At 34.6% G+C, this 27,620-nt stretch overlaps 2 protein-coding genes across 7 annotated transcripts; one reads left to right on the top strand and one right to left on the bottom strand.

Annotated features, from left to right (window-relative positions):
- Positions 1 to 4,384, bottom strand: LOC129249442 (uncharacterized). 2 transcript variants are annotated; one of them, XM_054889259.1, is made up of 3 exons: positions 4,193 to 4,384; positions 3,513 to 4,125; positions 1 to 119 (listed from the first exon to the last, which is right to left on the bottom strand). In XM_054889259.1, the coding sequence occupies exons 2-3, from the start codon at positions 3,812 to 3,814 to the stop codon at positions 80 to 82; spliced, it is 342 nt and encodes a 113-aa protein (XP_054745234.1). In that variant the 5' UTR covers positions 3,815 to 4,125; positions 4,193 to 4,384; the 3' UTR covers positions 1 to 79. The 2 variants fall into 2 exon arrangements, with proteins under 2 accessions (XP_054745234.1, XP_054745233.1); XM_054889258.1 differs by having other exon boundaries at positions 3,513 to 4,094.
- LOC129249440 (A-kinase anchor protein 200) lies at positions 3,018 to 26,994 on the top strand. 5 transcript variants are annotated; one of them, XM_054889256.1, is made up of 6 exons: positions 3,018 to 3,233; positions 21,738 to 21,906; positions 23,063 to 23,455; positions 23,521 to 24,093; positions 24,223 to 25,536; positions 26,762 to 26,994. In XM_054889256.1, exons 2-5 carry the CDS (start codon positions 21,754 to 21,756, stop codon positions 25,438 to 25,440), a joined length of 2,337 nt encoding a protein of 778 aa, XP_054745231.1. In that variant the 5' UTR covers positions 3,018 to 3,233; positions 21,738 to 21,753; the 3' UTR covers positions 25,441 to 25,536; positions 26,762 to 26,994. The 5 variants fall into 5 exon arrangements, with proteins under 5 accessions (XP_054745231.1, XP_054745228.1, XP_054745230.1 ...); XM_054889253.1 differs by adding an exon at positions 26,425 to 26,514 and having other exon boundaries at positions 23,521 to 25,536; XM_054889255.1 differs by having other exon boundaries at positions 23,072 to 23,455; positions 23,521 to 25,536.
- Positions 26,995 to 27,620: the final 626 nt, after the last annotated feature.

Genomic DNA, 27,620 nt, shown 5'->3' with positions numbered 1-27,620 from the left:
GAAAAATAACTTACATACAAATGACGTGCAAAATAACGTCCAAACTCACTTATAATTTACATATACGTACTATATATAGTTACGTTACAACACTGGTGTCATCTGCCGCCTGTCTGTTCCTAAAAATGAGAGCAAAACAAATGAATAATTCCAAAGAATTTTGGTAAAAATATTTATTTAATTCTTAACAAAATATATAATAAATATATTATTTTCTGAAATATAATTGGTATTTTACTTCATGTTTAGTTGCTCTACTTTCTTTTAACCTAGAGTTAACACAGGCCAATGCTCTGAACAATTGAAAATATGAATTAGCTGCCAAAAAAAGGGAAAAATCGTTTATGTCATAAAAAAACGTTGACCATTTGAGTCAAATCATTTGCTAAATTTACTCTTTTCGAAGCTCCTAGACAGTGACGAAGACAATGATGGAATTGTGAATGTATTAGTAAAAAAGTGTAAATGCCATATATATTGTCTTCGCAAAATTGTCACGAGTAAACGCAAAGTAATGAGAGTTACCGCAGTGCCCTTTAGCTCAAATTTCTGAATCGCTTTCCTTGTACCCATTTACAATAGTTACTTTTCTTTACTTTACAAAACTATTAATCACTACATGTTCTCGTACAGCTCAAACCATGTATATCAGCTTGCATAACTTATTTTGCCTTGTTACTATCCATGTAATTAATTTAACTTATTAAACATTCTTTTTCAAGTCAGTCTGCGTAATATTCAATGCAGGTCGGTTGCAAAAGAATACAGCATATACACGTGGTGGATGCACCAGCGATGCCCGCTGGAACGTATTTCTAAAAAAAAGTCGTCCGCTATATAGCCAGAGACATTCATATTGTCGGTATAAATTAGTTAGTTTTAAAATAATCAAAATTTGCCACTCTATTTTTTTATTTTAAATAGCTCTATCTAAAGGGGTTAGGTGGGTTTCAGAGGTTGAAAAAAAGAAGATTTTGACTATTTTTTTTTTTTAGTATATAAAATCATATATTTTATTTAAGCAATTCACTGTATCTAAGATACATATATAAACAGTATTTTGTGAAATTTTTATTTAAAAATTTCGAAAACTCAGCCGTTGGTACCTCATCTTCCTTGACGTCTCAAAAAAAAAAAATGCTCTTGCCGTGGATAGCATAGCTCATTATTGGTTCATCTAAAATCAGAAAACCAAACGGATTTCGTTAGTACATGGATAAATCTCGTTGTTGTACGAAGGAAAAAAAAGAATCAAAATTTGAATTTATGACAGGCTTTGAACCAAAAAACACATTTTTTAGTGAAATTTTCGACATACCTTGGCTAAAAAAAAAAATTGTTGTAATTAACAAAAAAAAAAATCCTTCGTTCAATAACTAGATAATGTTATTTCAAAGATTTGTACAAAATTTGAACTACATCGCTTTATAACTTTTCGAGATATCGTGTCCACCGACTTAAAAAATGGAGTTTTGAGATAAACACGTATACGAGCGAAGCGCTCAACTGACGTGGCCTAATGGGCGGAACTTCTGAAGGGTCTATCTCTTAGAATTTTACTCGGATTGACTTAAAATTTTAGGAGAGTATTTTAAACATACTGTACTATTTAATGAGACAAAAAACAAAATTCGATTTTTTGAAATTTTCAAACCCACCTAACCCCTAAAACTAAGTTGAAAGATGAAAGATGTTACCTGAAGAATCGAGCCTACCATTTCTGCGATTTCGTAATTCTTAAAACTAAATGAATGTAGAAACTATTTTGGAAATTTTTTTTGGCGAGTTATTATCTATTTCTCTCTATATTATTGTACTCCGGCGTCTTGCATGTTTTATAAACCTACTCTAAATTTAAAATCGTGTGACCCATTTTAATTTTGCTTGAAAATTTTATTAATATTCAAAGAGCACTTCAAAATATAGTGAAGAAGAAACTGTTCAAAGAAGAATATGAAAGAAAAATTAGGTGTCACGAAATAATACTGGAGTGTTTAGTAGCCCTTGCCAAACTCTTAAGTTAATTTTAATTACGTTTAGGCTAAATTTTCATTAAGATAACACATCTGTTTATCACTATAGTATTGTTATTGTCAGACCATCAATCGATTAGCAATTTTCTAGAGAAGTATCGATAGTGTCGTTACAGAATAATTTAGTAAATAAAATCATTATTCATTAGTATCATAATCTTTTTAATGATTAAAAATATCAAACCTGCATTTCACCTTATTTCCTCATATTCACACTACTATATTTTTTAAATGATCTTTTAAGCGCTTGAGAAAACTTTAAAATTTGTTTGCCCATCACATAAATTTGCTATTTGTGGTATGCGAATTTTATTATTGTAATAAATGAAATATTTCACAACCTTCTGGAAAAATTCCAATGTGGCAAAGCTATACTTAATGTTTACATGTGGAAAAAGATCAAAAATCTGCTCTATAATAAAAAAATTGTAGTAACGAAACTTCTCTCTTTGTATCGTGTTTCTTATAATTGAGTTCAGTTAAAAGTAGCATGAGTGAAACTTAACAGAAAATTCAAAATTTATAAGAAAAGTTTGTTTCCAAGAAGTCAAGTCGACTTGTGATTGAAAGTTCCAAGGTGTGTAAAACAGGGTTATAGCTGCAACACAAACAAAAATGTTTTGCAGGGTTTGTTCGTAATGATCTGGCTATCATTTTGAAAATACAACACTGAGACGCTATTGTATATCGAATTCGAGTTATCTTTTCGAAAATGGAAAGGCGGTGTCGTTTTGTCGCTCCTCAAATGTACTGCCACCTTACTGCAAATTTAGTTAGGTTTACAGTAAGTAGAGTCTGAACAAATTTCCAAGTAGGTTCATTATTATAAATGAAATTTTACTAAGTAAAGCTATATGTCATGTCTTTGAAAGAAAGGCTATATGTAATATAAATACAGAATTTTTTAAATGAAATACTAAATTCTTGAAGCTATTTAATTTTTACAAATTATCCGGCAACGCTTGTTGGCGTCTTTGTCATCGCATTATATGCACCGCCTTTGGATGTAGCAAAGCGTTTCAATTCTTCAGTTACGGTCGAAATAAGCAGACATTTTTGTTTGAAACACTGGTGTGTGAAGGAAAAACGATATAAAAAGAAAGTTTTTGGAAGTTGTTTCGAAATTCGGGCGAAAAGTGATATTTTTGCAAAAACGCCGCATAGAATTAAGTTTAATACAATATAATCGAGAATAAGCAGGTAATTAGAAAATTTTGATTTGCAAAATTTGCTCAGGTCAAGAATGTAATTAAAAGTGAAGTTTGTAAAAAGGAGTAGCTGTGCAAGAGAGTTGTGAAAAATTCTGTATAACGATATGTGTTATTAAGAAAGTAATGAGCGCCGGTGACGCACAGTTGTAGCGTTGCACTTATATAGTAAATGCACTTTCTTTGTTTAGCTGTGAGAATGGCATTCATATTAAAAGTAAATTAAATTACGCATATTTATATTAGTTGTAACCGGAAGATTGCAACTTACCATCGTAGTACTAGAAATACAACATGAAAGAAGTTGATTGTCGTCGGTCGTCTGTGTAAAAAGCTGTCTTCGCCCCTCTTGGATTCCTGTCGTTTTAAGAGCTGTGAAATGTGTTCAATTTGGGTGTGCCTTCCGCAGCGCTGCCAATGTTGCGGTCGCGTCGTCGCCAAAGGCGAAGTCACAGGCGCCGGTATAGTAGCAAGTTGGATTGTACGGCTTTGTTGTTGCTGGTGTATATTGCACTCGAGCTGAAGTCGACCATCGCTGTTGCCTTCGCCTTGTAGCTTCGTGCTTATTCCCATTCGTTTGTTTCGTCCATATGCGAAGTTTGTTCATTCTACTCGCTCTTATTCGTTTATTTTTCAATTGCTTATTCCTTTTTGATCCTTTTTGTTTGTGTTTTCTTTGTAATTCTTGTATGTACATATTTAGAGAGATAGAGTTGGAATGGCTCTTCAAGTAATTTTATGCTACATATATAATCTTGGGTCGGTAATTACCGATATAATTGTATATACGAAATCAATAAATACAACTATCGAATTACCGTGATAGCAAAAAGATATATAAATGATTTAAGCCCTGTGGATAATACCAAACAAACATATTGTAGCTTTAATCACAAGTTGTTCGCTGTTGTGTATGAAATGGATGGAACAACTAGAAAAATAGTTAGTTACCCATGCTTCGCAAATATGAGTATCACTCATCGTAACCAGTTCCTTTCAGCGTTATAAAAAGGGCGTTATTACCGAAAATATTTTCTTATTTTGTTGCCCAAATTGAATACGACTTATCACTTTTCTAAACCCAATGAATGGTTATTTATTTTGCCACAAGTCATTTTATATTGACTTAACTTGAGCTTAAGAGCAATTTTACATTACGATGCAATTTAATATAATACATATATATGTACATACATATGTAAGTGGGATATTTATTTTATTCATTTACAATTACATTAATATACCCTTTAAAATATTTTCTTTGTTGACCCTGGTTGCATGGAGTGTGCGAGTGATATGTACATATGTAATTAACTACACACAATACACATACATATGTTGTAAATGTTTTTAAAAGGTATAATGAAAATATAAGAATATATTGAATGTAAAGTGAATGTTATGGCTGAATTATAAAATGCATATATTATCAACTCATGATCAGTACTTTTTTAATCAGTTTGCTATTGGAAATTTTCATTATTTTACACAAAGTAGATTAAGTGTTTTTATAAAATATTCTATACTTACATACGCGTTATGATTCCCTTGTCAATATACTACATGTATGTGCTATATATGTATATATATATTCATATAATATATTTATATATATGTATAAGGAAGAGCTGATAAATAAAATATATGTGTGAGTGTTTCTATAGGCATACGGGATTTCAATTGGTTGCCTTGTAAGAAGAGGACTTTTTCGCTTAGTGATTCTTGAACACATTCACATACAACTTACATATCACTCATTTACTTCAGTAGTGTCATAATAAAAAAAATGTTAATGAGTGATATGTAAAAAACTTTGTAAAAATTGTCTTCGATCAGACCTGTTTAATATTTATTTATATCATTGCAGATTTTAGTTAGAAATTCGAGTGAGGAGTGCATAAATTTGTATGCTAGAAAAGCACATAAACAATACAAAACAATAGATACCAGTTTTGCCATATTATGCAAAAAAGGTTCAAAACTGTCGGTCTGTTGATAGGTAATATTACGGTTGGATTTTGTGAATGTTTTGTAGTTTTTATGCATCTATCGCCTGACAAATTTCCTTAACAATTTTTCCTCGGTATATAAATATTTCTACCATGACGAAAATGCTCATTAAAATCCTATTGCGGTTCTGAAATGGAATAGGTACAATGTTTGAAACGTCCCATGTATTTATATTTAGCATAAGAATAATTCGGCTCGGGAGTCGGTTAATGGCAATACTGCTAATATTGTGAACAAGTCCAATTCAATGATTCAAACAAAACTCGCCCTCATTTAAGATACCGTCACCTTAAGCCTATGCTGTTGTTTTGTATTCTTGTTTAGTGTATAATTAGGCCGCCATCCTTTATTCAAGGATGGTAGATTACCAGGTTTGGCAATCCGAAGCAAAGTTGTGAGAGTAACTTCGGCTGCTACGTCACCGGGTACTCGACAGCAGAATTCTGCGAACTTATTTCACACGTATTCGCACACTTGCCAAATCAGTCCTTATTTAGGTAACAAAGTAATATGAGTGGAGACTATATATATATATATATATAGTATATAGTATATATATATATATATATATATATATATACTATATATATATATATATATATATATATATATATATATATATATATATTTTTTTTTTTTTTTTTTTTTGATATCACTAACACAATTTAATTTTTTTCGTAAGTAAAATTAGGTCAGACCATCAGCTGATCCCTTCAAAATCGCTGAGAGTCTTTTAACGCTCCGTTATTGGCCACACCTCTGCATACTGTACATTGTGTCTTTTATTAGTTTTTTGGCTGCGCTTCTACTCAAATTTGTTGTATACGTCTTGATTTTGACCAAATAGAGGCACTTACACTTGTATACCAACTCCATATAGCAGATAATTTTTATGAATATATTGTTCATGACAGCTCCCGAGAGGCGAGAACCCTTAGTAATTCTTTGAATGTGCTCGTCTTCTCTAATTTACGTTATGATGTTTGCTTCCGAGAACAAAGGCTGCCTCTTCAACGGCATTCTCCAAAGCTTTGTCGGGAATGTTTTATGATGATATAATATATTCCTTTTTGAGACATACAGTGGTTTCACAAATTCACCATATTTCCATCAGTATCTATTAATTATTTTCTTGTTGTGAGATCTATGTTGTCGTGAAGATAATTCAGTACTGATCTGAAAGTCATACGAAGAAGCTTCGCTGATAGCTTACTGAATGAATTTATTTTTACCATTAAACATGCCAGTAAAGATTCGCGCTTATATCATGACTAGAATATAATATATTTTAGTATAGGAATTTTATATTTATTCTGCTATTCTGCCAGACATAGGAAATCGCATTCAAATATGTGAATGCAGTTTCAACTTTAGACACCGAAATTACTTGGTCTTAGGTGTTCGCTTGGCGTTGTAGCAGATGCAAGAATAAAGTAAAAAAATATTAATTTTAACAATATAAAGATAGCTTCATTCCTAATAAAAAATAATAATAAACAAAGACATGAGCCAAATCTCAAAGTAGGTTGGTCGATATAGGCGGGATGGAATGCACTTTTCCGCACCCATCTGTAATGCTTACCTTCAAGTTACTTGATTAAATATTAGCGTTTTATATATATTGAATGTCACTTGTATATGTAAATATACTCATTGGATGTGTATATTTTATACCATATATTATAGAATATTTACACATATTATGCTCTATTATGAGGATATACGAGTATATGTATGCGTAGAATAGAAAATGGAAATTTGATCAATTGAATTAATAAACAATATCAAATTGGTGCTGGGGCCACCAGTGTTGAATTTGTCGATTACAAACAATGGATAATAAGGGATATGAGTGTGTAGCTATTTCTCCCGACTATTGTGGTTGAATACGTATGTATTTCAGTGGCTTTCACAATAACAGAAATAGCACTTGAAAATTAATATTATATTGGCTTTAGAAACCTTTTCTGTGATGAGGTTTTTGATGCAATTATGTTTGGGCAGTAGATCATCGAAAACACAAGCCAAATTCACCTAATGATCGTGCAATTATTGAAATTATCTGCCGATATTAATAACCAATATTTTTATTATGCTACACTTTCACTTTAAAGTTCGGTGTGACAATTAAGTTCCAGAAATTTAGTTATAACTGTGAATTAAGCTAGAACCCCATATCAGTTCTTAGGCGTTGCCACATGTGCCTCGAAAAGTGCAACTATGTATATGAAAATACCTCCACAAACGAAAACAGTAAGATTTTGTACTTACAGGAATTTTACGTGCTGGTGACTTTCCTGCAACAACAGTAACAGTCATTTGACCGATGATTTGATAGTCATTAGTCCTATTTCAATCGGGGGGAAGAGTGCAAGTGTGATATCTATAACTATGTTTAAAAAATGGCTATGTGTCCAGATAGTGAAATTTTGAGTAATCTTAGTAAAGAGTTAGAAATTAAATTAGGGTTGATGATAAGTATAGCAACTACATCAGTATCCATTTTTATCTCTTCTCTATTAAAACGATGAGCGAACTGAATTCTTGTAAGGTTACAGCTGTCACAGGCGCGCCAGATTGAGTCCGTTGCGGCATCTGATAGAACGAAAAGAATGACTACTTAAAATGTCCATTAATAAACAATCGAATTTTATTTATTTATAATAATATATTTACAATTTTCAACAGAGAACAGAGATCAATAAACAGTTATACCGAATTTTGGTTCATTCATTGGGTTCTACATGCATGCGTTGCGAACAAGAACGTAGTACATTGGAGAATGCAGTCGGTCATAACAACTGAAAATGTAATAGACAAGATGCTAAGCAGCGAGTAATCGCGGGGAATCATCAGTGGTTCGTAGCAAAAATTCTCCGGATGAAAAAGCGGAACCTGGGCGCAAGCACACAAGCATAGAGCTTGTTATGAGGAAGATGGAATGCTACTCTAAAGTAATGCGAAAGCGGTTCCATGGTCGGCGACGGTTCCAAACGAGGGGGAAATATTTAGTCTCCGGTAATTTGGCTGCAACGGCAACTTTGATGATGCATTAGGCACTTTATAAACCCCTCTCATCCGCAAAAAAAATATTTACTGTGTTCTATTTATGTATGTTTATACTATGTAGAAATTCGTTAGGTAGTAGGTTTAAAAAAGCCGCTCAATCTGAAACATACATTTATTTGTATAGATAAGTGCAAAATTAAATTTCACTGCTATAGAGAAGAAGGTGATCAATTTTTCCTTGCTTGGAAGCGGGAAATACTTATTATATTTATAAGCGGAATGCTTATATCGTTATTGCATGACTGAAAAGTATTCAGAAGGTGTGGCCAAGATCAGACCGTTAACCGGCTCTCAGCGAATTTGAAAAGATCGGTGGATTAGCTAACGTAACCAGGGTCGTGGAAGCGGGTTGTTTACAAAAAACTGGCATTGTACATGTTGGTGATATACGAAAAAAATCAGCACAGTCCCTGCTCATCTTCGTTGGCGTTTGGACAACAACTGATGGCACGACTGTGAATGCGTGTGAAATGAGCGGGCAGAATTTTGCTGCCGAATCCCTGGTGACATGGCAGCCGAAGTTACTAGCTCAATTTTATTTTTCACAACAGCAGATGGTCAATCGTGGTAATTAATCATTTTTGATTTCAAGAGTATATTTAAATAGGAACATATTCCTTCAGTTTTTCTAGTGCTTTTATTGGCGGAAAATGCTTATAAGCTAGAAATACTGCATACTTAATGATTTAAGAGACAATTTCAAAGTGTTTCTGAATAAATAAAAAAAATCTATATCTCAAATGGTATCAAATGCTGAAATAGCTGAATTTTGCACGACGGCAACGTGTCGACCCATTCCTCGTAAATTGTACAAGAATTTTTAGGGGAAACGCATTCCAACGTTGCCGCACCCCTCCTAAAGGCCCCATGTTGTTCTCTGCGACGTTGTTCATACCCCAAGATGAATGCCCAACCAAAGTAAACTAATCACTGGTGGCGTACATGAGGTCAAGAAAGCTGTATTATTGAGTTGTCTAATTTTTTTTTTTGTGAGTTGTCCTTTTACCTCATCGAAATTTTTATAAAGGCACCACATATTGGCAAGGGTTAACTATTGATTTATTTTACTTTATTTCAATTTTTTTTTTATAGAAATATGGTGCAGTCTAAAACAAAGACTTTAATAATCAAAGTTCCAAGATTGTCTTTGTACAAGGTTCGACAAATTTTCATTGAATTAAAATAGAAAAATTTGTGTACGAAACTTACATTTTAGTATAATTAAGTGCTGTTATATTTTAGTGTAACCAAGTGCAAGTTTAAATTCGCTCAAAATTTTCGTTGGAGGAGCATTCATTATAGGTGATGGCACTAGACCAACAACAATGTTCTGTACGTTTGAAAGCAAAGTATTGAAAAACTAAATACAGTAGGTTCTGTTTTTATGCGGTTTTGAAATAGTGCGGTTTTTTTTTAAATTACAAAATGCATGTCGACCTATCGGGAATTGTACATATAAACAAGATTCTAAACCAACTAAGCAAAAACTCATCACAGATTACATCAGAAATGCTAACCCTACAAGTATGGAACCGCCTGCATAACTATCTAGATCAGACGTGTACATTTCCTAAAGTGACGAAAGTGATTTTACGCCAAATCCTAAACGAACGCGCAACATATGGGTATTGTCTGATTCTATTTCTGACTTAAATTTATTTTTCGATTCTGACGTTTCTTAAATAAAGATATAATTTTCAAAAATACAATATTTTGTTTATGCGATTTTATTTAATTATTTCAGATTCATGCGGTCTATGGAACGTATCTATAGTTATAATATGGGACTAGTGCCCTTTTTTATGCGATTTTATTACATTATTTCAGATTTATGCGGTTTTAGCATTTGAAACGTATCTATAGTTTTACTATAGAACTAGTAGCTTTTTTTATGCTGTTTTTTTTTTATGCTCTTTCTTGCGGAACGTATCTACCGCATAAAAACAGAACCTACTGTATAACACAAATAATGAATTCGCCATGTTTCATTCTGAGCTGACAGCGACATGGCATGTCACCTTCAGTGTTGCCATTGCTTGGTTCGATCACCAAGTTTATGACCTTATTGTTATGGCACCTCTACTTTGAGCATAATTCTTATTGACTTGTAATATAAAGCGATAGATTTCAGTAGTCCATTTGAATTTTTTTTATAATTTGACGCAAATTTTAAGCACAGTTTTTAATCTTCGGCCACTTTTTTAATTTTAATTTGTTTTTATAAATATGTATTTTTGTTCTAGTTTTTACGAATATTTATATATAAATATATATATATATTTTTTTATTTATATACATATATTCTATATATACAAGGTGAACGATATGAAGTGTTACCAACTTCACACTGATTGTATCTGTAAAACAGCTCATGACATCAACGTCAAAATTGTTCTAAGGACAGTTCAATATATTGTTTATAAGCCATCAAAAGCATTTGCGTCTCAGTTTTGTTGAATTTTTTTTTTCTGTGATGGAACTCAAACGTAATAGTGTGATTGCGTTATATTGGCGGGAAAATCACAACCAGTCATTGTTCGTGAGCTCAGTCATCTCAAAGAGAATAAAATGTTTGTGTATCGCACTATAAAACGCTACAATGATACTGGTAGCATTGCAAAACGCTATGGAGGTGGACCAAAAAACCGCAACAACGCCAGAAATGGTTCAGAAAGTGAAGGCTGGACTTGAACGAAATCTACGTCGAAGTCGAAGAAAAATTGCCAAAGAACTGAAAATATCGCAAGAAAGCATTCGACGCATATTGAAAAATTAGCTCAAGGTCAAGACTTACAAGTTCCAAAAAGCACACGATCTTTCACCCCACCAAAAAAAAGTTCGGTGCGAAAGAGCAAAGGAGTTGTTGCGCTTGCACGAACGTGGCGAATTTCCTAACATTGTGTTTTCTGATGAAAAAAATTTCGCAATTGAGCAGTTCATAAACACTCAAAACGATCGTGTTTACTTGACCGAACGCTCATACGAGAATTTGAGCCTACGTATGGCCACTCGAAGCAATTTGCCATCGCAAGTAATGGTTTGGGCCGCAGTGACCACTGATGGACACTCTCCAATCGTTTTTATCGAGCCTGGTATTAAAGTGAATGCGGCTTATTATCGGGAAAATGTTTTAGGAGTTGCTTTGGAGCCGTGGACACGCAAACATTTCGGCCGTAGACCATGGACGTTCCAACAGGACTCGGCACCGTCTCATAAAGCTCGTGTGAACCAAGAATGGTTAAAAAATCATGTTCCACACTTCATTTCGTCCACACAATGGCTTTCGAATTCGCCAGATACAAATCCGATGGACTATTCCATCTGGTCCATTTTGGAGAGCAAGGTGAGGACTAAAAAATATGCCAGCATGAAGAAAGCGATTATACGAGAATGGGCCAAAATACCTCAATATCACATTCGTGCAGTAAGCAACTAATTTTTTGACCTTTTGAAGGCTATAGTCAAGGCAAAAGGTGGTCATATCGAGATAAAGTGAATATATGTTAAAATTGTAATCATTTTTGAACAATTTTGTCTTTGAAATCAATAAAAACTAATTTCCCAGAAAAAAGTTATGGTGTTTTGAATAGGTAACACCTCATATCGTTCCCCCTGATATTTTTTTATTTATATACATATATTTTATATATATATCGACAAGGTTTTTTAATATCGGTTTGGTCTCCACAACGATGGCAAACCATCGATGCATTTCGCCTTGACTATAAATCTATGTACGTTGCTTGTGAAACAAACGGCCAACGTTTTATATACACGCAGGTTCTCTGATTAACCTACGAGTTAATTCATTGAAATTTCGTGGCAATTGCATTGCAGTTCACTCGGAAGTGAATCAGAGAAACTGAAATTTCGTGGCAATTGCATTGAAATTCACTCGGAAGTGAATCAGAGAACCTGCCCATTATACTAGTAATAATATAAATATAATCCAACTTCTAAGTTTTTATTACTACCTTAGTCAAAAGGACATTGAACACAGAGGCCGATGGAGCAGTAAAGTAAATATTTTATGTTTTGCTACGTCACTGCATAGACATCGCTGGTTTGATTAGGTCTTCGGTCTTAGTTGACCGTCGGTTTACTCACTGCTGCCATTCAATCAACACATCCATACGTAACCATGTGCAGTGGTCAATGAACGTACAACAAAGTGTTTTGCGTCGGGCTGTTCGTTTACGAGTTGAAGCGCATTAACTCGCAGAGTGGTATCTGTTTACCGACTCTAATTTACATACTATACATACATATACATAGATTTTGTGTGTGCATACATATGCAGAAATGTATGTAGGCACATACATATTAGTTATAGATAAACTGCCCTTGTTTATGTGTTTATACGTACTCGCTCATATGTATGTATGTTAGTGAGTGTTTCTATGCGTTAATTTATTTGCCGGTCTTCGCTTGGTATTTTCTTTTTATCTAATTTGGCGGTTAGTGCCATGTGAAGGTCAATTGTTGGAAAGTAACGTGTGCTAGATATTTTCTAATAATACATGTTACTGTGGCAAATAAAAGTCGTTGTTATAACGGTTATTTTCAGGTATAATCGGTGTGGGCTATGGGCCATTGTACTTCCGAATTGTTGCCAATTACCAAATAAATTGTATTCCTTAAAATTCTTTCCTGCCGAAATTACACATGGTTGTGTATGTCTACATTAGAAATTCTGAACTCAAATACGTTAAATGCCAAGGCGGTGGCGGCGGAGCGATGATTAGTCATTACGAATGTCCATATGTATGTACATAGTTTTGCGCGGTGAATTTGCCGCAGTTTACAAATAGCGTACCGCTACGTATACACATATATATGCGCATATGTATGCACATATTTGTTTTAGCCATCACCGCGGTAGATGTCTACATTACTGACATGTTGAATGAAAACGGGAAAATTCTACCGGAAGTAGTAAGAATGGTTATGAATTATTGAATAGTGTTGGACATTTAATTTCTTATTTTAAAGTCAGTAGTAATATACATATACTTTTGTAGTAAAATATTACAGTATTATTTTGTGGTATACTATATGTACAGATTTATTGAAAGAAATATTTTCGTAAGACGGAATTCGTTGGGTTTATTCATTCATTTCATAACAATATATTATTTCGAGAAACATACGCTCTTGCTGATTATTAATAGTGTAACATAATTGAAGTCATGTTTATCGGTAATATAGAGTTTGATTGTGAAGAAAAACTCTATTTCGACCCTGAAAAATCAAGTTCTATTGAATTAGAGATCTCATTTAAATCGTGAAAGGGACGAGCAACTCGGTCTGGATCTTCTTAAATAGAACGGATGGTTATTATGTAAATGCTCTGGCAGGGGCGAAAAAGTTATATATACAAGGTGGCGCAAAATTAAGAAATTTTGTGGTTAAATAACTTTTTTACTGAACAAATAAAAATGATTTTGAGTGATGGGCATCTTTATTTTGATCTTGAAGCGTCCCATTGTTTGTCTGGGTATATACACAGCTCTCTAGAGTCAAATGTGTAATATGATTGACGTGCGACCCTTTTTGCAAAAATTATAAGTCTTCTGATAGAGTGATTAATTTTGCTTTGTATTTGCGCTTACACCCACCTCCTATTTGTTTTGTGCGTCTTGATGTGGAAGGACTTATAGTTTTACGTCACCGAACGTCTGATGGTTTTTTTTGTAAAAGAAATACACCCGGAAGTTTGCCATTGTTGCCGAGGAGTGATCGCTATTAAGAAAATTGGTCTATCATTTTGTGCTTCATGCCCGATGTTCCGAACTTGGGGATTACCGAATGCTAGTTACGCTCCAACCCACTCGGCTATGGCGGCCGGTGGACGGTAAAGTGAATGCTTTTTAATAGATCGTGGGAGTAGGTCTTGGCTTTATAAAACTAAACCAGGAGGATAGGGACGAACTCATTCTTCTACTTTCCAACGGCTTAAGATTAATAAGAAGCAATCGGGACTTACAAGAAGCTACGGCATCAGAGAAAATTAGCGATACAGAGCAAACTTGAGGAAAACTTTTTGCTTACGTTCAATTCTATCAATGGGGAATGGGTTATATCTGGAATGAACGAAAGCAGTAAATAATATTTTAAGATATAAGGATGCGAAAAGTTTGAGCTATTACTTCTTATACAACGTAAGATGAAAAACGATTTCAAGATAATAAAGTTAATATGATTTGGGCATGTAAAACGCGAATCGAAAAAACGCCTGTTATTTTATCAACATGCTGCAGTGCAATAACGGGTGTAGGCACGAATTATGACTTCAAATAGCTAAATATTTAAAGATAGGCGCGAATTATGACTTCAAATAGCTAAATTATTATCAACGGCTCAAAGTCAATGCGAGTCCGAAGAGTTGGTTAAAGCAGAAAATATTTTAAGTAGGGATGTAGAAGAAAATTAGCAAAGGAAAAACAACTATTGATATCATTAATAAATAAAACAAAGAGCAGGGGAACTAAGATGCTTTGGCCTTTTATAGTGGGGTATATTATAAAAGTCGCACCAAGCATAGATTTCTTTTGTTGAAAGATTTATTTTCAGTTGCTTTTTTGTGTTATATGTCATGCTTGCATATCAATATGTACCATACATTGCATGCTTGGTTTTTTGTCTGATTTCGGCATACGCAACTTTGAGATGAAAGTATTTAGAATTCCGAAACGGCATATTGCGTTTAATTTGAGCATTTCATCCGTTGATGAAAGATTATACATGAATGTTGAAGATCCTACAGATATCGTGAAATGAAAACAGGCAAACCGAGTTGTGATTCCATATGCGCGCTTAAATCTTAAAAGAAATGAAACTTCCAAAAGAAAATACTCGCAACATATTTATACATATAAACTTATAATACATACATATGTATATTTGTATGACTGTAAGGCATTAAAGCGGATGTTACTATTTGAATACTTCCTAATTAGTTGAGGCTATGATATGAATTTAAAGCACCACAATTCATATCAACAAAGAAGAACGGAAAGTATACACGGTGAAGCAAACAGTTCGATCAATATTTTTTTTTTGTATGTTGCAGATTCCATATACAAAAAAGCACTCAAATATTTTTCACATGAGCTTTTAAGTTACCAAAAAGTGAATGATGTTTATGGGTGCACATATGTAACTGCTACACACATATATATATAATTTATCTTGCGCGCACAATTCTTAACGATATTTTGTAAAATCTCCAAGTACGAAGAGTTAGAATTAATTTTTCGAGTATTTTCTCAACATTTTCTGGACGTAAAATTGCTTGGCCGAATATTACTCCGTGTCGTTCCGGTAATGTAGAACCGACAGTGGGGGGGAACGACCGTAACGGAATCGTTGTAATCACCGCTCCGTTGTTGCATTCGATGATGGGTCCATAAACAGTACAATTTTTTGCAGCAAATGCTGTTTCGGCTAGTTGGATCTAAACGGAAAGGGGTGTTGGGTGAATAAGTTTAAGGGGACACGTGATTTAATGGTTAGTGTCGAGTGGAGTGCCTGTACATGCCGGTTATTCATATGTTGAGTATGTCGGGGTCCGTTTTGTATAAGTAGGAGTTTAACCTACTATACCGTTCGAGGGCGGGAGTTTAGTAAGGTGAGCAGAGACCACCGATGAATGCCGTTCAATGCCTGTCTATATGTTGTTCGGACCTGGACCTCGGCAGTGTAGTTAAAGAGACGTTGTTGTTGTTGTTGTAGCAGCATAAACATTCCCCGTGCATATACGAGGAATGCTGCTGAAGTGAGACTCCTTGGCGCGATATAAATCCGGGTCGTTCCGGTTACGTAGAACCGACTGTCGTGGGAACGTCGTTGAAGAGACGTCTCCTGGTTTGCTGGGAGGTTGAACGCAATTGTGCCAAGATCGCGCCAGTCTTACAAGGTAGTTGACGCTCTTCGTCTACAATGGGTGGTTATTGGACTCCAATTACGACATTCGGAAGGCGGGAGATTAAGAAGGTTGTAAGAGGATCCTGATGAATGTCGTGTATAGCCTGTCTGTAAACAGGTAGGTCTGGTAGGTGTTGTGTGCTCGGCCTCCAGCAAGTGCCTGTAGGAGTGGTTCCTGCGGTAGCATCCCAGCAGGAATTGTTTGCTAAATATCCTATTGTGATCCTTAACTGGGAGCATAGCCTCACTGTGAAAATGTTGGTAGGGGGGTCAACAGGAGGCATCGCTGCATAATTCAGAACCGGCCCACCAACTGTTTCAAATGTCGCCAGCAACATTGCTTTGTCTTTGCCCCAAGTTCTACCGGTTAGCGATTTGAGGGCCTTATTGCGGTTTTGGACTTTAGTGGCAATTGCGGTTATATGCGTCTAGAAGGAGAGCTCTGTCCCCTTCGAGTTTTTCTTTGAGTAGTTAAGTAGATGCTTAAAGGTGCACGCCGAGCAAGTTCTTTTTTCGTCCAACTAGTATTGTTCTCTGCACACGGTCCGGAAACTTTTCCCGTAATAGATCAATGGTTTCGTTGCTTGTGTGGCACGTAGCGCCGTCTTGTTGAAAATAAACATTGTCTGATGAAAAAATAAATAAATATGTATATCGAGAAACTGATGCAGCGAATTTTGTCGTGGTGGATGTTCACTCACCGATGAAGTCCGGGAAGGTCGCCCAGGACCAGTTATTGTATCGGAAAATATCGATGCAGTGCGTGAAATGATGTATGCAAGATCGTCAGATGGTAAGACGAGCATCAATAACCCATTGCAGCCATAAGTTAAAAAGCCCTGGACAAATGGATTCAAAGGAATGCGAAGATTGTGTCGTCGTGGAAAATATTTTTAAACATATACAACCACCAATGTTAATATTTCATTTGTTAGTACAGATACTTATTCGCACATGAAACTATTTCTATAGCGTTCCGTCCACGCATAATATTTCACCGAAAATCCATATTTTGCATAGAAATCCATTTTCGCACTGCGTTTTTCCTCATCACTCATTTAAGCCGAATCCATAGGAGGCATAGCTGTGACTGCAATGTGTTCAAAATGTATTTCGAAACTGTAGAAAATGTTGATTGGGCCATTAGTACATCATAATCTTTCGTGCATCATAAACATCGTGCTAGTAACCGGCTACCGAGAAAAGTCTTAGTTCAGGAGCCAGTTTATGAATCGAATGCATTGACGACGATCTTGTTCCCACGACAGTGGGTTCTAAGTTACCGGAACGGCCAAGGACTGTCATTCCAGCAGTATTCCCCGTGCATGTACAACAACAACATCCTCCGTTAGCACCTCAAGTACATGCATAAATTCTCATTTGATCAACCGTAAATTTTTAACAAATCTTTAACTTAAAACTTCTAAAATTATATTTTTTACCAACCAAGAATTTCCTCACAAAGTGTCATCCACTTCCAAGGGATTCAAGGGTCTTCACAATGTTTTTCGCTGCATTCGAAGTATTATTAAATGTTGCTGCCTTTTTCATTTAAAAAATATTAGATATGCGGTCAATCCAATATAATCAATTATATTAGCAAGAAGAGAAAAGTAATTGTAAAACAACGTTAAAGAAATAACTTTTACGGTAAAACTTGCTTGTTTCCTTCATGCCAGCTGATGTCGAAACATCAAAATATGGCATTTGTGGCAGCACTTTTTAAATTCACATGGATTCAATGATGTCAAATTTTTCATATTCGTAGCGGTGGATTGTACTCATAGCTTTTCTACGACGGACTCAGTGACACGGCTGAATGAAGCTGCAGTTGAAATTAATTTACATTATTTCTGCGGAGCTTTATTTGATCACTGAGTTATAATCTTTAAAACCTCAGTTTGAATATATGCTATGGATTTTCTAAATGATGATTGAAAGCTGTATATTAACGAATGTAATTTTCAAGTCCCATGGCTAAAATTTGGTCTATTTTGATGTTATAGTATCTGGTGTATTTGAAGGGCTTGAGAACCTAAAATGATAATACAAAACAGAAATATTGCTGAAATGAATTATTTTTTTATTATAATCTGGTAGATAATTGCATGGAATTTATCTTTTTAATACGACATCCGACATATGTCCGCCGCGGCTATGATTCATGATGGTTTGCCAAACCTTACAGAGCAGAAATGCCAACACAATTTGCCATTCTCAGCTGTCAAACCATGGTTATCGATATCGATCATTCTCATGCAGCTAAAAAAATACCCTTATAAGTAAAAACGCGTACTATTCGTATGTGAAGATAAACTCGTAAATACAAACATACATAATATACGTATGCATACATGTATTATTTTCATATTAATTCTGTCAGGGTTGAAGTAAGCTTTTCACGATATTTATTCAAAACCGAGTATGAATAACAATATAGTGCAACTACAAATGAAAGTAAATTTACGACCACAAAGTGTCGGAAATTGAATGACAATAGAGGAATCATTGCATTTAACCGCTAGAAGTATAATTGTCATTGTCATTTCATATAATAATATTGTGTTGCGACTGACATGGAAAGAGAGATTATTTAAGGAATTTCGATTATTCTCAACCTTTCAACTGCGTTAATAATTTCTCGAGGAATAAAAGTCAATAGTTGACTTGGTTATGTAGGTATATATTTTAATGGCACGTTTAAAAAACACTCTCGAGTAAAAGTGGAGGATAAGTGAAATTTATAGGAAAAACTAGCCCAGCAATTTCCATCGGTATGTCTAGGATCAGTATGACATGGAATGCTTCCTGACATATTACTTAAATCTGGACATCATAGAGCATTTTTTTCGGCCAATGCGTGAGAAAGGTAGACTTTTTGACAATCTGAGACCGATGTTTTTCAAATATAGATTGCGGAAGTACTTAATAAAAAAGATTGCTTTTTGCTTCTTTACAGAAATGATCAACAATGGTATATTTAGCAATAAGTAATTAATGACAGTCCGCAAGTTTTGTGAATAAAGTGTCCAGAGCACGTGAATGTAGCGCCGATGTTGAGAAGCTTTTTCAAAAATAAGAATGTATCAATTAATTACAAATTTACACATATAAATCCAATATAAAAATAAAAAGTTTAAAAAGCCCTGTAAATATATAATAATAATTAATTTCAATAAGTACAGGTCCTTTGTCAAGTAGTTAGTAATGTAGGAATAATCATGGCTTGGTGTTTAATTTAAAAATTTGATCAGAAAATATAATTCTAGGATTAACACATAGCCCATTTTTCCTTTTAATTCAAACTTGGCAATAAAATATGTTATTTATGTTCAAATATTAACTTCAATTTATTTTTTAGACCGCTTCCAGTTTGTTTTCATTTTAGTAAAAACAAGCACACTTTTTCGCTCATTCCCATGCCATGGCAGCCGGTTCTACGTTACCGGAATGACTTGGGTTTTTCCCGACCAAGGGCTGCCGCCCCAGTAGACTAGCCCTGTCTAGTGAACAGTATATACCCTACACTGACGGGCTTGTATTACTGCTACAACAACAACAACACCATTTTTTCGCTACAATTTTTACCAAAAGGGATTTAATTTGTATATATCTGCCATTTAGACATTTTATTCATGACCTTGGATTTAATACGAATAATAGTGGGACATATTGAGACCGATCTTATTATTTCTTGTAAAATACAATAATAAATTGGATATGGATATGCATATATGATATATTTGCAAACATATGTACATACATACGTAACGAAATTGATATGAATGATTCATTGTTTGTTTTTCATTTAAAGGGTGGGTTTTCGAATTGAGTCATTTTCTCACCCCGTTTATAATTCGATGAGATAAAGATTTTTCGCCTACAATTACTCCCTATTTCTGCTTGCCTTAATTTATTTAAATTAGCCTTATACAAGTGTAATACATAAAAATATATATATACATACATATATAAATTGTATCGTTATGTGTAATGTGTTATGTGATTCAAAATAATGAAAGTATCAGTCAGGACTCCTCAATGATAATATTTCGAATGTATGCATAAATGCTATCTTCATTAACTTCCAAAGCTATCAAAGATTTCGTTAAGGTTCTGCAAGGCGTTGGCCAACAACATATGTACATATATTCGAATTATATTATGATAAAAAGTAAGCCTCTAAATTAGATAAGGGAAAAAGTAAAATGTGGTGATTAGTGTTATGTGTGTGCATATGTACATATGTATGTGAATATTTATGTGTTTGCCTGGTGTCTCAAATGTTGAGTGTTTTTTATTTTTGCTTTACAAAACATAGGTAAGATCGTTGAAACTCAAGCGTTGTCATCGAGGTCACTAAATGGTAAGCCTAGAAATACCATGAGGTTGAAGCGCAAACCTCAAACCTATATATCTAAGCCTAGGAAACAGGTTGTATCGGCTGGGTTTAGACCAGAGGGAGTAAGTTACATGAGAAAAATATTTTCTTTGCGTGCGTCGCATTGTATACATATATAATACATATGTTGATTATATCAGTTTTATTCTGGGTAGGTTGAAAGTTAATTCGATTTAATGTCCAGAATGATATTACGCCAGCACAGTCGGGATATTACAAGACAGCTTCTCGCATGTAATATATGTATATAGTAAAGGTTCCTTGTGATTATTCCAAGTGTACCGTGAAATAAATCTCAAAATTCTCCTATTTTTAATGGTTCAGAATTGATGTAAGGCTGCAGTGGAAAAGCTGAAAACTTACAGTTTACTTCGAGCATGGAGTGACACCTATAGAAACTTGCACAAATTGGAAGTCTGTCCAAATTAAAAACGATATACTATGTATGTACATATATATGCATATATATGTATACTTATATAAGTACATATACATATATATATTATATACAATTATATGCACATCTATACATGTAAGTCGATATGAGTCATGACACCCCGGCTGATATGTATGGGCACACATACACATACATATCATATATACATGAATGTACATAGTATGTATACAGGGGCTGAAAATTTATGTCGCGCGATACGATTGAAACAAAGAGTCATCTACTCGCACTGCAATTCGTAATCAATTAGGCAGCAGGCAGGCGCGGTTATAGTTTATTTACATCCGTTGTATTCTACAGATACTTATGTAGCTTTAAGAATGCGCGATGCATCTTTTACTTGTGTACATACCTACATGCAACCATACATGCATATGCACTTGATGTTCACATATTTTACAGCATTCTCTGCAACCATTTTGTAGTCTGATAAGAAACCTACGAGTCCAAAGTGATTGTATTTTGAATGCACTACAAAGGAGTATTTTCGTTGCATGAGATATATTTTTATTTATCGAATCAGTTAGTTATAAATAAACACGCCTCATTGAGAAAGTGGCCAGTTTATACGATTCTCTTGTATATATTTGACATCATTTCTAATGTGTTAGTATATTATATTTGTTATGTTATAGGCATCAAAAAGACAACATGGGTAAAACTCAAAGCAAAAGATCCGTTGATATAACCACCGAAGCCAAGAAGACCCCTGACGAAGAGGTTGGAAAGTTAGAAAAAATCGAAGATCTCGATCAGAAGCAAGTAAATGGTGATGCAAGCTCTCAGGATAATGCTGAAACGGAGGTACATATATAATACAAGCATTCATATCTATTGAAATAAAATTCGCTTCGAAATAATCAGCGTCATATACATATGTATTTATATAGTCGGCATTTCTATCGAAGGAAAAATAAATCAGAACGATATTTCATCTATGATTTTATTTCGTCTTGTTTGTTGATGTTTAAGTTTATAAGAAAAACAGTTATCAACCAGAAATAATGCATGTGCTCTTCAACAAAATTTATAACTTTCTCGTGTTTCTTCCTCAAAGTTCAGCTGCAATGAGTTTCTCTCTGATTGTTGACTAGTCCATATAAAGATTTAGTTCATTTATAATCCCTTTTGAGGTGTAAAAGAGTTTTATACGCGCCAAGCGAGTACTTTTCTCAGCTCTGGCTTCAAAAGAGCTTCTTCGAGACCACCTGAAACCTTCAGGTTTCATTATTGTTTTTTATTCAAAATACGGCTCTTACCAATTATATGTGAAAAATGACTTCGCTTAAATGTCCACTATGAGTACGACTACAGGTAAAATCCGCCAAGCAATCGATTCATAGATGCCTTATTGTTGAGAACGTCGAGATACCGATATTGAATATTGTTCAGCAACACTTTGCGCTACAGCAGCAATGTTCTCAACAGAACGTCCAGTTTTTGCTCTGCCAGCCCTTTTTCTATTCTCGAAAAAACCAATTTCTTTAAATTTTTTCACCAACCTTTAAATTGTCGACTCATTTCGACGATTATTTCCACCAAAAAAAATCAAGAATTTTACGATATGTAGAATTTTCTTTAAAAAAATAAATGGGATATTCTTAAATAAGTTCTTTAAAATTTTCTTTCACAAAGTGGACAAAATATTCTTAATGGGATCTTTTAGAATTTTTTTTCAGAAATCCTATAGAAATATCTTTACGAGTTCCTAAGAAATTGTTACAGAATTCGGAACACATTTCGGCCTGCAGAGATATCTATTCATACTACTTTCAGTCGCAATACTTTTCCTAAAAAGTTATGTTTTTTTTTAATATTTTAGTTTTTAGTGTTTTTCTCTTTCATCATTGGCTGTGCTGATTTTCTTATAAAAATATTCCAATTCACATTGCGCAACCTTTTTATATTGTAATTATGTTTATAATAAATATTTATTTATTTATATGTGTACTTTCTTGAGACATTACAGAAAAAGGAGGGCGATGAAACTGAAAATGATAAAGATTTGACAACCGAAAAGAGTGGCGGCGAAAGTGGTGCCCAAGATGGCGGTGGTGACAGTAATACTGGCCAATGTAATACAAGTGCTGCGGAGCCTGCTTCTAAGGAAGACGACTCGGCTGCCTCTAAAGATGGTAATAAAACGGCAGAGGAAATATCGCCTCTTGCCGACGAGAATAACAAAAAGCCCAAGAAGGAGAAGGTAAAAAAGAAATGGTCGTTCCGCAGCATCTCATTCGGAAAAAAAGATAAACAAAAGCCTACAAAGGCCGAAGACGCAGCAACTGAAAATGCGGCGGCCACAAATGATGAAACCGCAGCTCAAGTTGGCGAAGGGGCAGCCACAGAAGAGGTGGATTTGAATAAATACTTTTTAGTTTTTCTTATTATTGACTTACAAATATTATTGTTTTATAGGCGGGAGAAAAAGTTCAAAATACTGAAGCAGCTGGGGACCCTGAAGCAAAAAAATCTTGTGAAAAGCCCATTGAAAATGGCGATAGCTCTGAGAAAGAAGTGAATGGGGAGAAAACATCTACATCAACCACACCAATCGAAGAGCAGCCAGCAAAGGAAATCTCTTCCAACGAAAACGCCACCAACATTACGAAAAACACCACCGAAACAACAAACTCAGTTGAGAATAACTCAACCACTACCACTGAAACTAATCAGACTGAGAAGAAAACTACTACCACTGCCACTATTGCAGCCGCAGACACTTTTGAAAGCGCACCCGCTGTCGTGAGTAATGGTGAGGCAATCGAAAATAACGGAACAGACACGTTATCGACTGTCGATGAGCAGAAAGATCAAGTTATAGACAAAGCAGCGGAATTAATTGTTGAAACGTCTGACGTTGTCGAAAAAATGAAAAGCATTCCAAATGTTGCAAACGAGGTGTCCGATAACAACGGTGTACATCAAAATGGCACGAGCGCAAATGGTGAAGAGCTCGAAACCGAAATCGAGTCCAAATCACAAGTTGAGGTAATATTCCAAACAGATAAAGCTGCCCTCACTGATGATTTAGTTACTTTAACTACCGCTACTACTTCCTCCTCACCCAAATCAACCCTTATTTTATCCCCTGATCCCAACAACACTGAATCAAAGAAGATCGAGAATTGCGCACCAAGCAGCACAAGTGTGATTAGAGATTTGACTGAAACGAAATTTGAAGAAGCAATTATTGCTACTGAAAGTGCCGCAAGTGTTGTAGTTGATGTGGCTTTTAAGGCAATCGAACCTGTATCAACATCTACAGTCTCAGACACAAATCCAATTGTAGACGGTAATGTTTATGCAGGGAACGAAGAGCCGCCGGAGCCTGAACCCCAAAATGAAAGGCGCCCAGATCAAAGCCCAACCGAAAGCCATTGTGAAACCGAAGGTGACGAATCGAATACAGCAGTAAGTGCAACGTCAACGGCTCATGAGTCCCCAAAACCTCCTCCGCTACCTGTTTCCCCTCCACCTTCACAGGTGTCGGTTTTTGCGTTTAATGACAACAATCAAGTTGAGGAAGAAGGAATTTGTGCTCCTTCCACGGATATTCTTGCTGAAATCGAAACGTCAAAACCACCCTCCACCGCTCTATGTAATGATATCGTTAGCATGCCTGATTTACAATCTACGGATGAAAAAATATTGAACAAAGAAGATGGTACGTGCGACCTTCCATCTTCTTGTGTTCAGAGTGAATCTGACACGGAAACTATTGTTATCGAGGCCATTACACCGGAATATTTCATCAAACAAGTGGAAGATACCATTGAGCAACCAGAAGCTTCCGAAGCGCCGGAGAATTCCAGTAAATATATTCAGCAGAATATATTGGTAACCGATGAAGAACCTTCGACGGCCAACTTTCCTAACTCGGCGCACGAAGTTGCACGGGTTCCAGAGCACATTTCGGAGAATGAAGATGATGAATTTGTAAAGGCAGCCACAGCAGTGGTAGACGAAATAACAGAAAAAGCTGTAGAGCTAATTCAACAACAGAAAGATGTACATCTACAATCAGAAGTTGAGGAATCTGACCAAATTATTACAACAAATGATGAAGATATTAAGACTGATAATAAAGCTACCGGAATTGATAATCATGTTAATGATGATGAAAGTTTTCCCGTAGAGGAAGTAAAATCTCAAATGGAATCGTTTTCTACTAAAAGTGAGGATACAGATTCGATCAAAAATGCGCCGTTGGCTGTTGAGTCCCTTTTACATGACTGCCTAAAAACGACTGATAAGCATATAGTTGAGGAGGAAAATCCATTTTCTACAGAAATTTGTAGTGACAGTGTGGTCAGTGTTAATGATAATCAAAATTAATGCGGCGACAACATGCAATTAACGAACAATAAATACAGCACTTTAAATATATGATTAAATACGAAAACGAAAATATTTGCCGTTTGTGCATCAAAGGTGAATACCAAACTTCAAAACTAAATAGACTAATCGCATTGTAAGAGGTTTAGATAAATTTGAAAGACATGCGTGCATACTCCATAAGCCATTTTGTTGTTGTACTTGCTTCTGGATAACTGATTGCATGGTTCATTGCGCTGTTACTCGTATTAGTCGAATTGATTGGCCGATTGATTTAATGAAATGAACATACATAAATACATATTCTAATTACGGCTGTCGACTTCGAAATGTCCAGTATCTTTTTTATAATGCTTTGTAAAATTGTTTGAGTTTCAAAATATTTGGGATTATTTGGATATTTAGAAACAAATATACCATAATTATTGAAGTAATAATTTAGTTGGGTTTAAATGAAAAGCTCTAAAGTTTGATAACTTGTCCGGCGTATATAACTCTATAACTTTAGTTTGAAAGTCAAAAGGGGTTCAAGCAATTGAGGCGAAATTTTACCTCAAATTAATCGGTCAACTGATTCGTAGAATCGTTACTAACAATCGCCTCTTTATATAACATTTTCGAAATGCGCAGTAAAGTAACTAGAACATTTGATTAACAATTTTTCATAATACATCTTTCGGAAGTTGTCAAATATTCATGTCAAAATTGCTTGCCAAACTGTAAATAAACCGGCTGGCACGAGCAGTATTATTTTCAGCATCCTCATATTTATTTGTTAAACACACATTTTAATGAAATTAACGAAATGTTGAATGATTGGATTTTCCTTTGGAAATAGAAATTAAATCTTACTGAATTAAATAATCTTCATTTATTTGAATATTTAAATTTATTTTTTACACTCACTGTGTCTGTCCTGTCAACAAAATCAAAAAATAAACCTTACTTAAACTCATAACGTGTTTGTACCTGTACGTATTTCAGTAACGCCTTGCACCAATGCAATCACTCGTATTAAACATGAAAAAACATCTTCAAATGTGCTGTATTCTACTCGCCCTACTATCTCATCACGTGAGTCTTATTTTTTTTACACATTTTCACGTGCTAACTGATTAGTACAAGCTCCTAGTCGCCCTTTTCCCTTTTCTATTTTTAACATTTGTAGGCATAACGTTTCAAAACGCATTATTCATATGTTATAGTTAAATACGAAATGTGTTCTCTTGCTTCATAGTGTTTAAATGTTTAATTTAAAAATATTTTCGTTTGAATTGCTTCTACAAAATTTGTTTCTTTTTTCTGAATGTTTTTTGTCCAGGATATTACCAACACTAAGGATCGAAAGGAGAGTGCTGCGGCAGAGGTCACAACCCAGGATCTTCCCGTTATATGCGAATAATCCTATTCATAATTATATTATATAAACAAAAACAAAAAACGAAAGAAAATACATTTTTAACATTTACATATTTTAATCATTTTGTACAACTTCATATCCCTAATCCAAGATTATATGCAAAATAAAGTATACACAAAATTTCTAAAAACAAATTATTGTTATGTTTTTATTTGGTGCATACTCTTGGTCGAGTTCACTCGATCCATGTAGAGAAGGCCCTCTGTCGTTACCAAAAAGTACCTCATTGAATAATTTCCTAGGGCGCATTTACATTCACATCAGCAAAATGTGAACTGCATGCACTAATTGACTTAAGAAAAGCACGATAACTAACCAAAAAAGTAATCGTTGTTACAGCAGTATAAACATTCGCACTACGCCCAAATATTAATCCACGGAACCTTTCTCTCAACCACTTTGCTGGCCGCCGCACTGGATTTTGTCCATGATTCTAGCCTCTATAATAGAATGATCATGATCAATGAACAGTTTTGGTACCTAATAAATAGCATAGATGCTTTTAATTTTTAAATAATTAAAAAAAAAATTCTTACAGATATTCAATTTTTTTTAATTATGAGTAAAATAATTTATAATCACATATGACATTAATATTTTTTGTCAACCAATACTATATATAATATTTATACATCGAGTGTGTTCGAGCTGTAATAGTTGCGGCAGTGCTACTTTTTATGAGATGTAGTGTTATTGTTGTGAAAAATGCAACAGAACCCAAAGTTCTGTCAGTAAAATGTTGACACTCCGATGTTCATTA

Source organism: Anastrepha obliqua, chromosome 5 (assembly GCF_027943255.1).
Source record: "Anastrepha obliqua isolate idAnaObli1 chromosome 5, idAnaObli1_1.0, whole genome shotgun sequence".
Classification (NCBI taxonomy): domain Eukaryota; kingdom Metazoa; phylum Arthropoda; class Insecta; order Diptera; family Tephritidae; genus Anastrepha; species Anastrepha obliqua.
The sequence above is the reverse complement of the archived record's forward strand: the minus strand, read 5'-3'. Positions and strand labels throughout refer to the sequence as shown.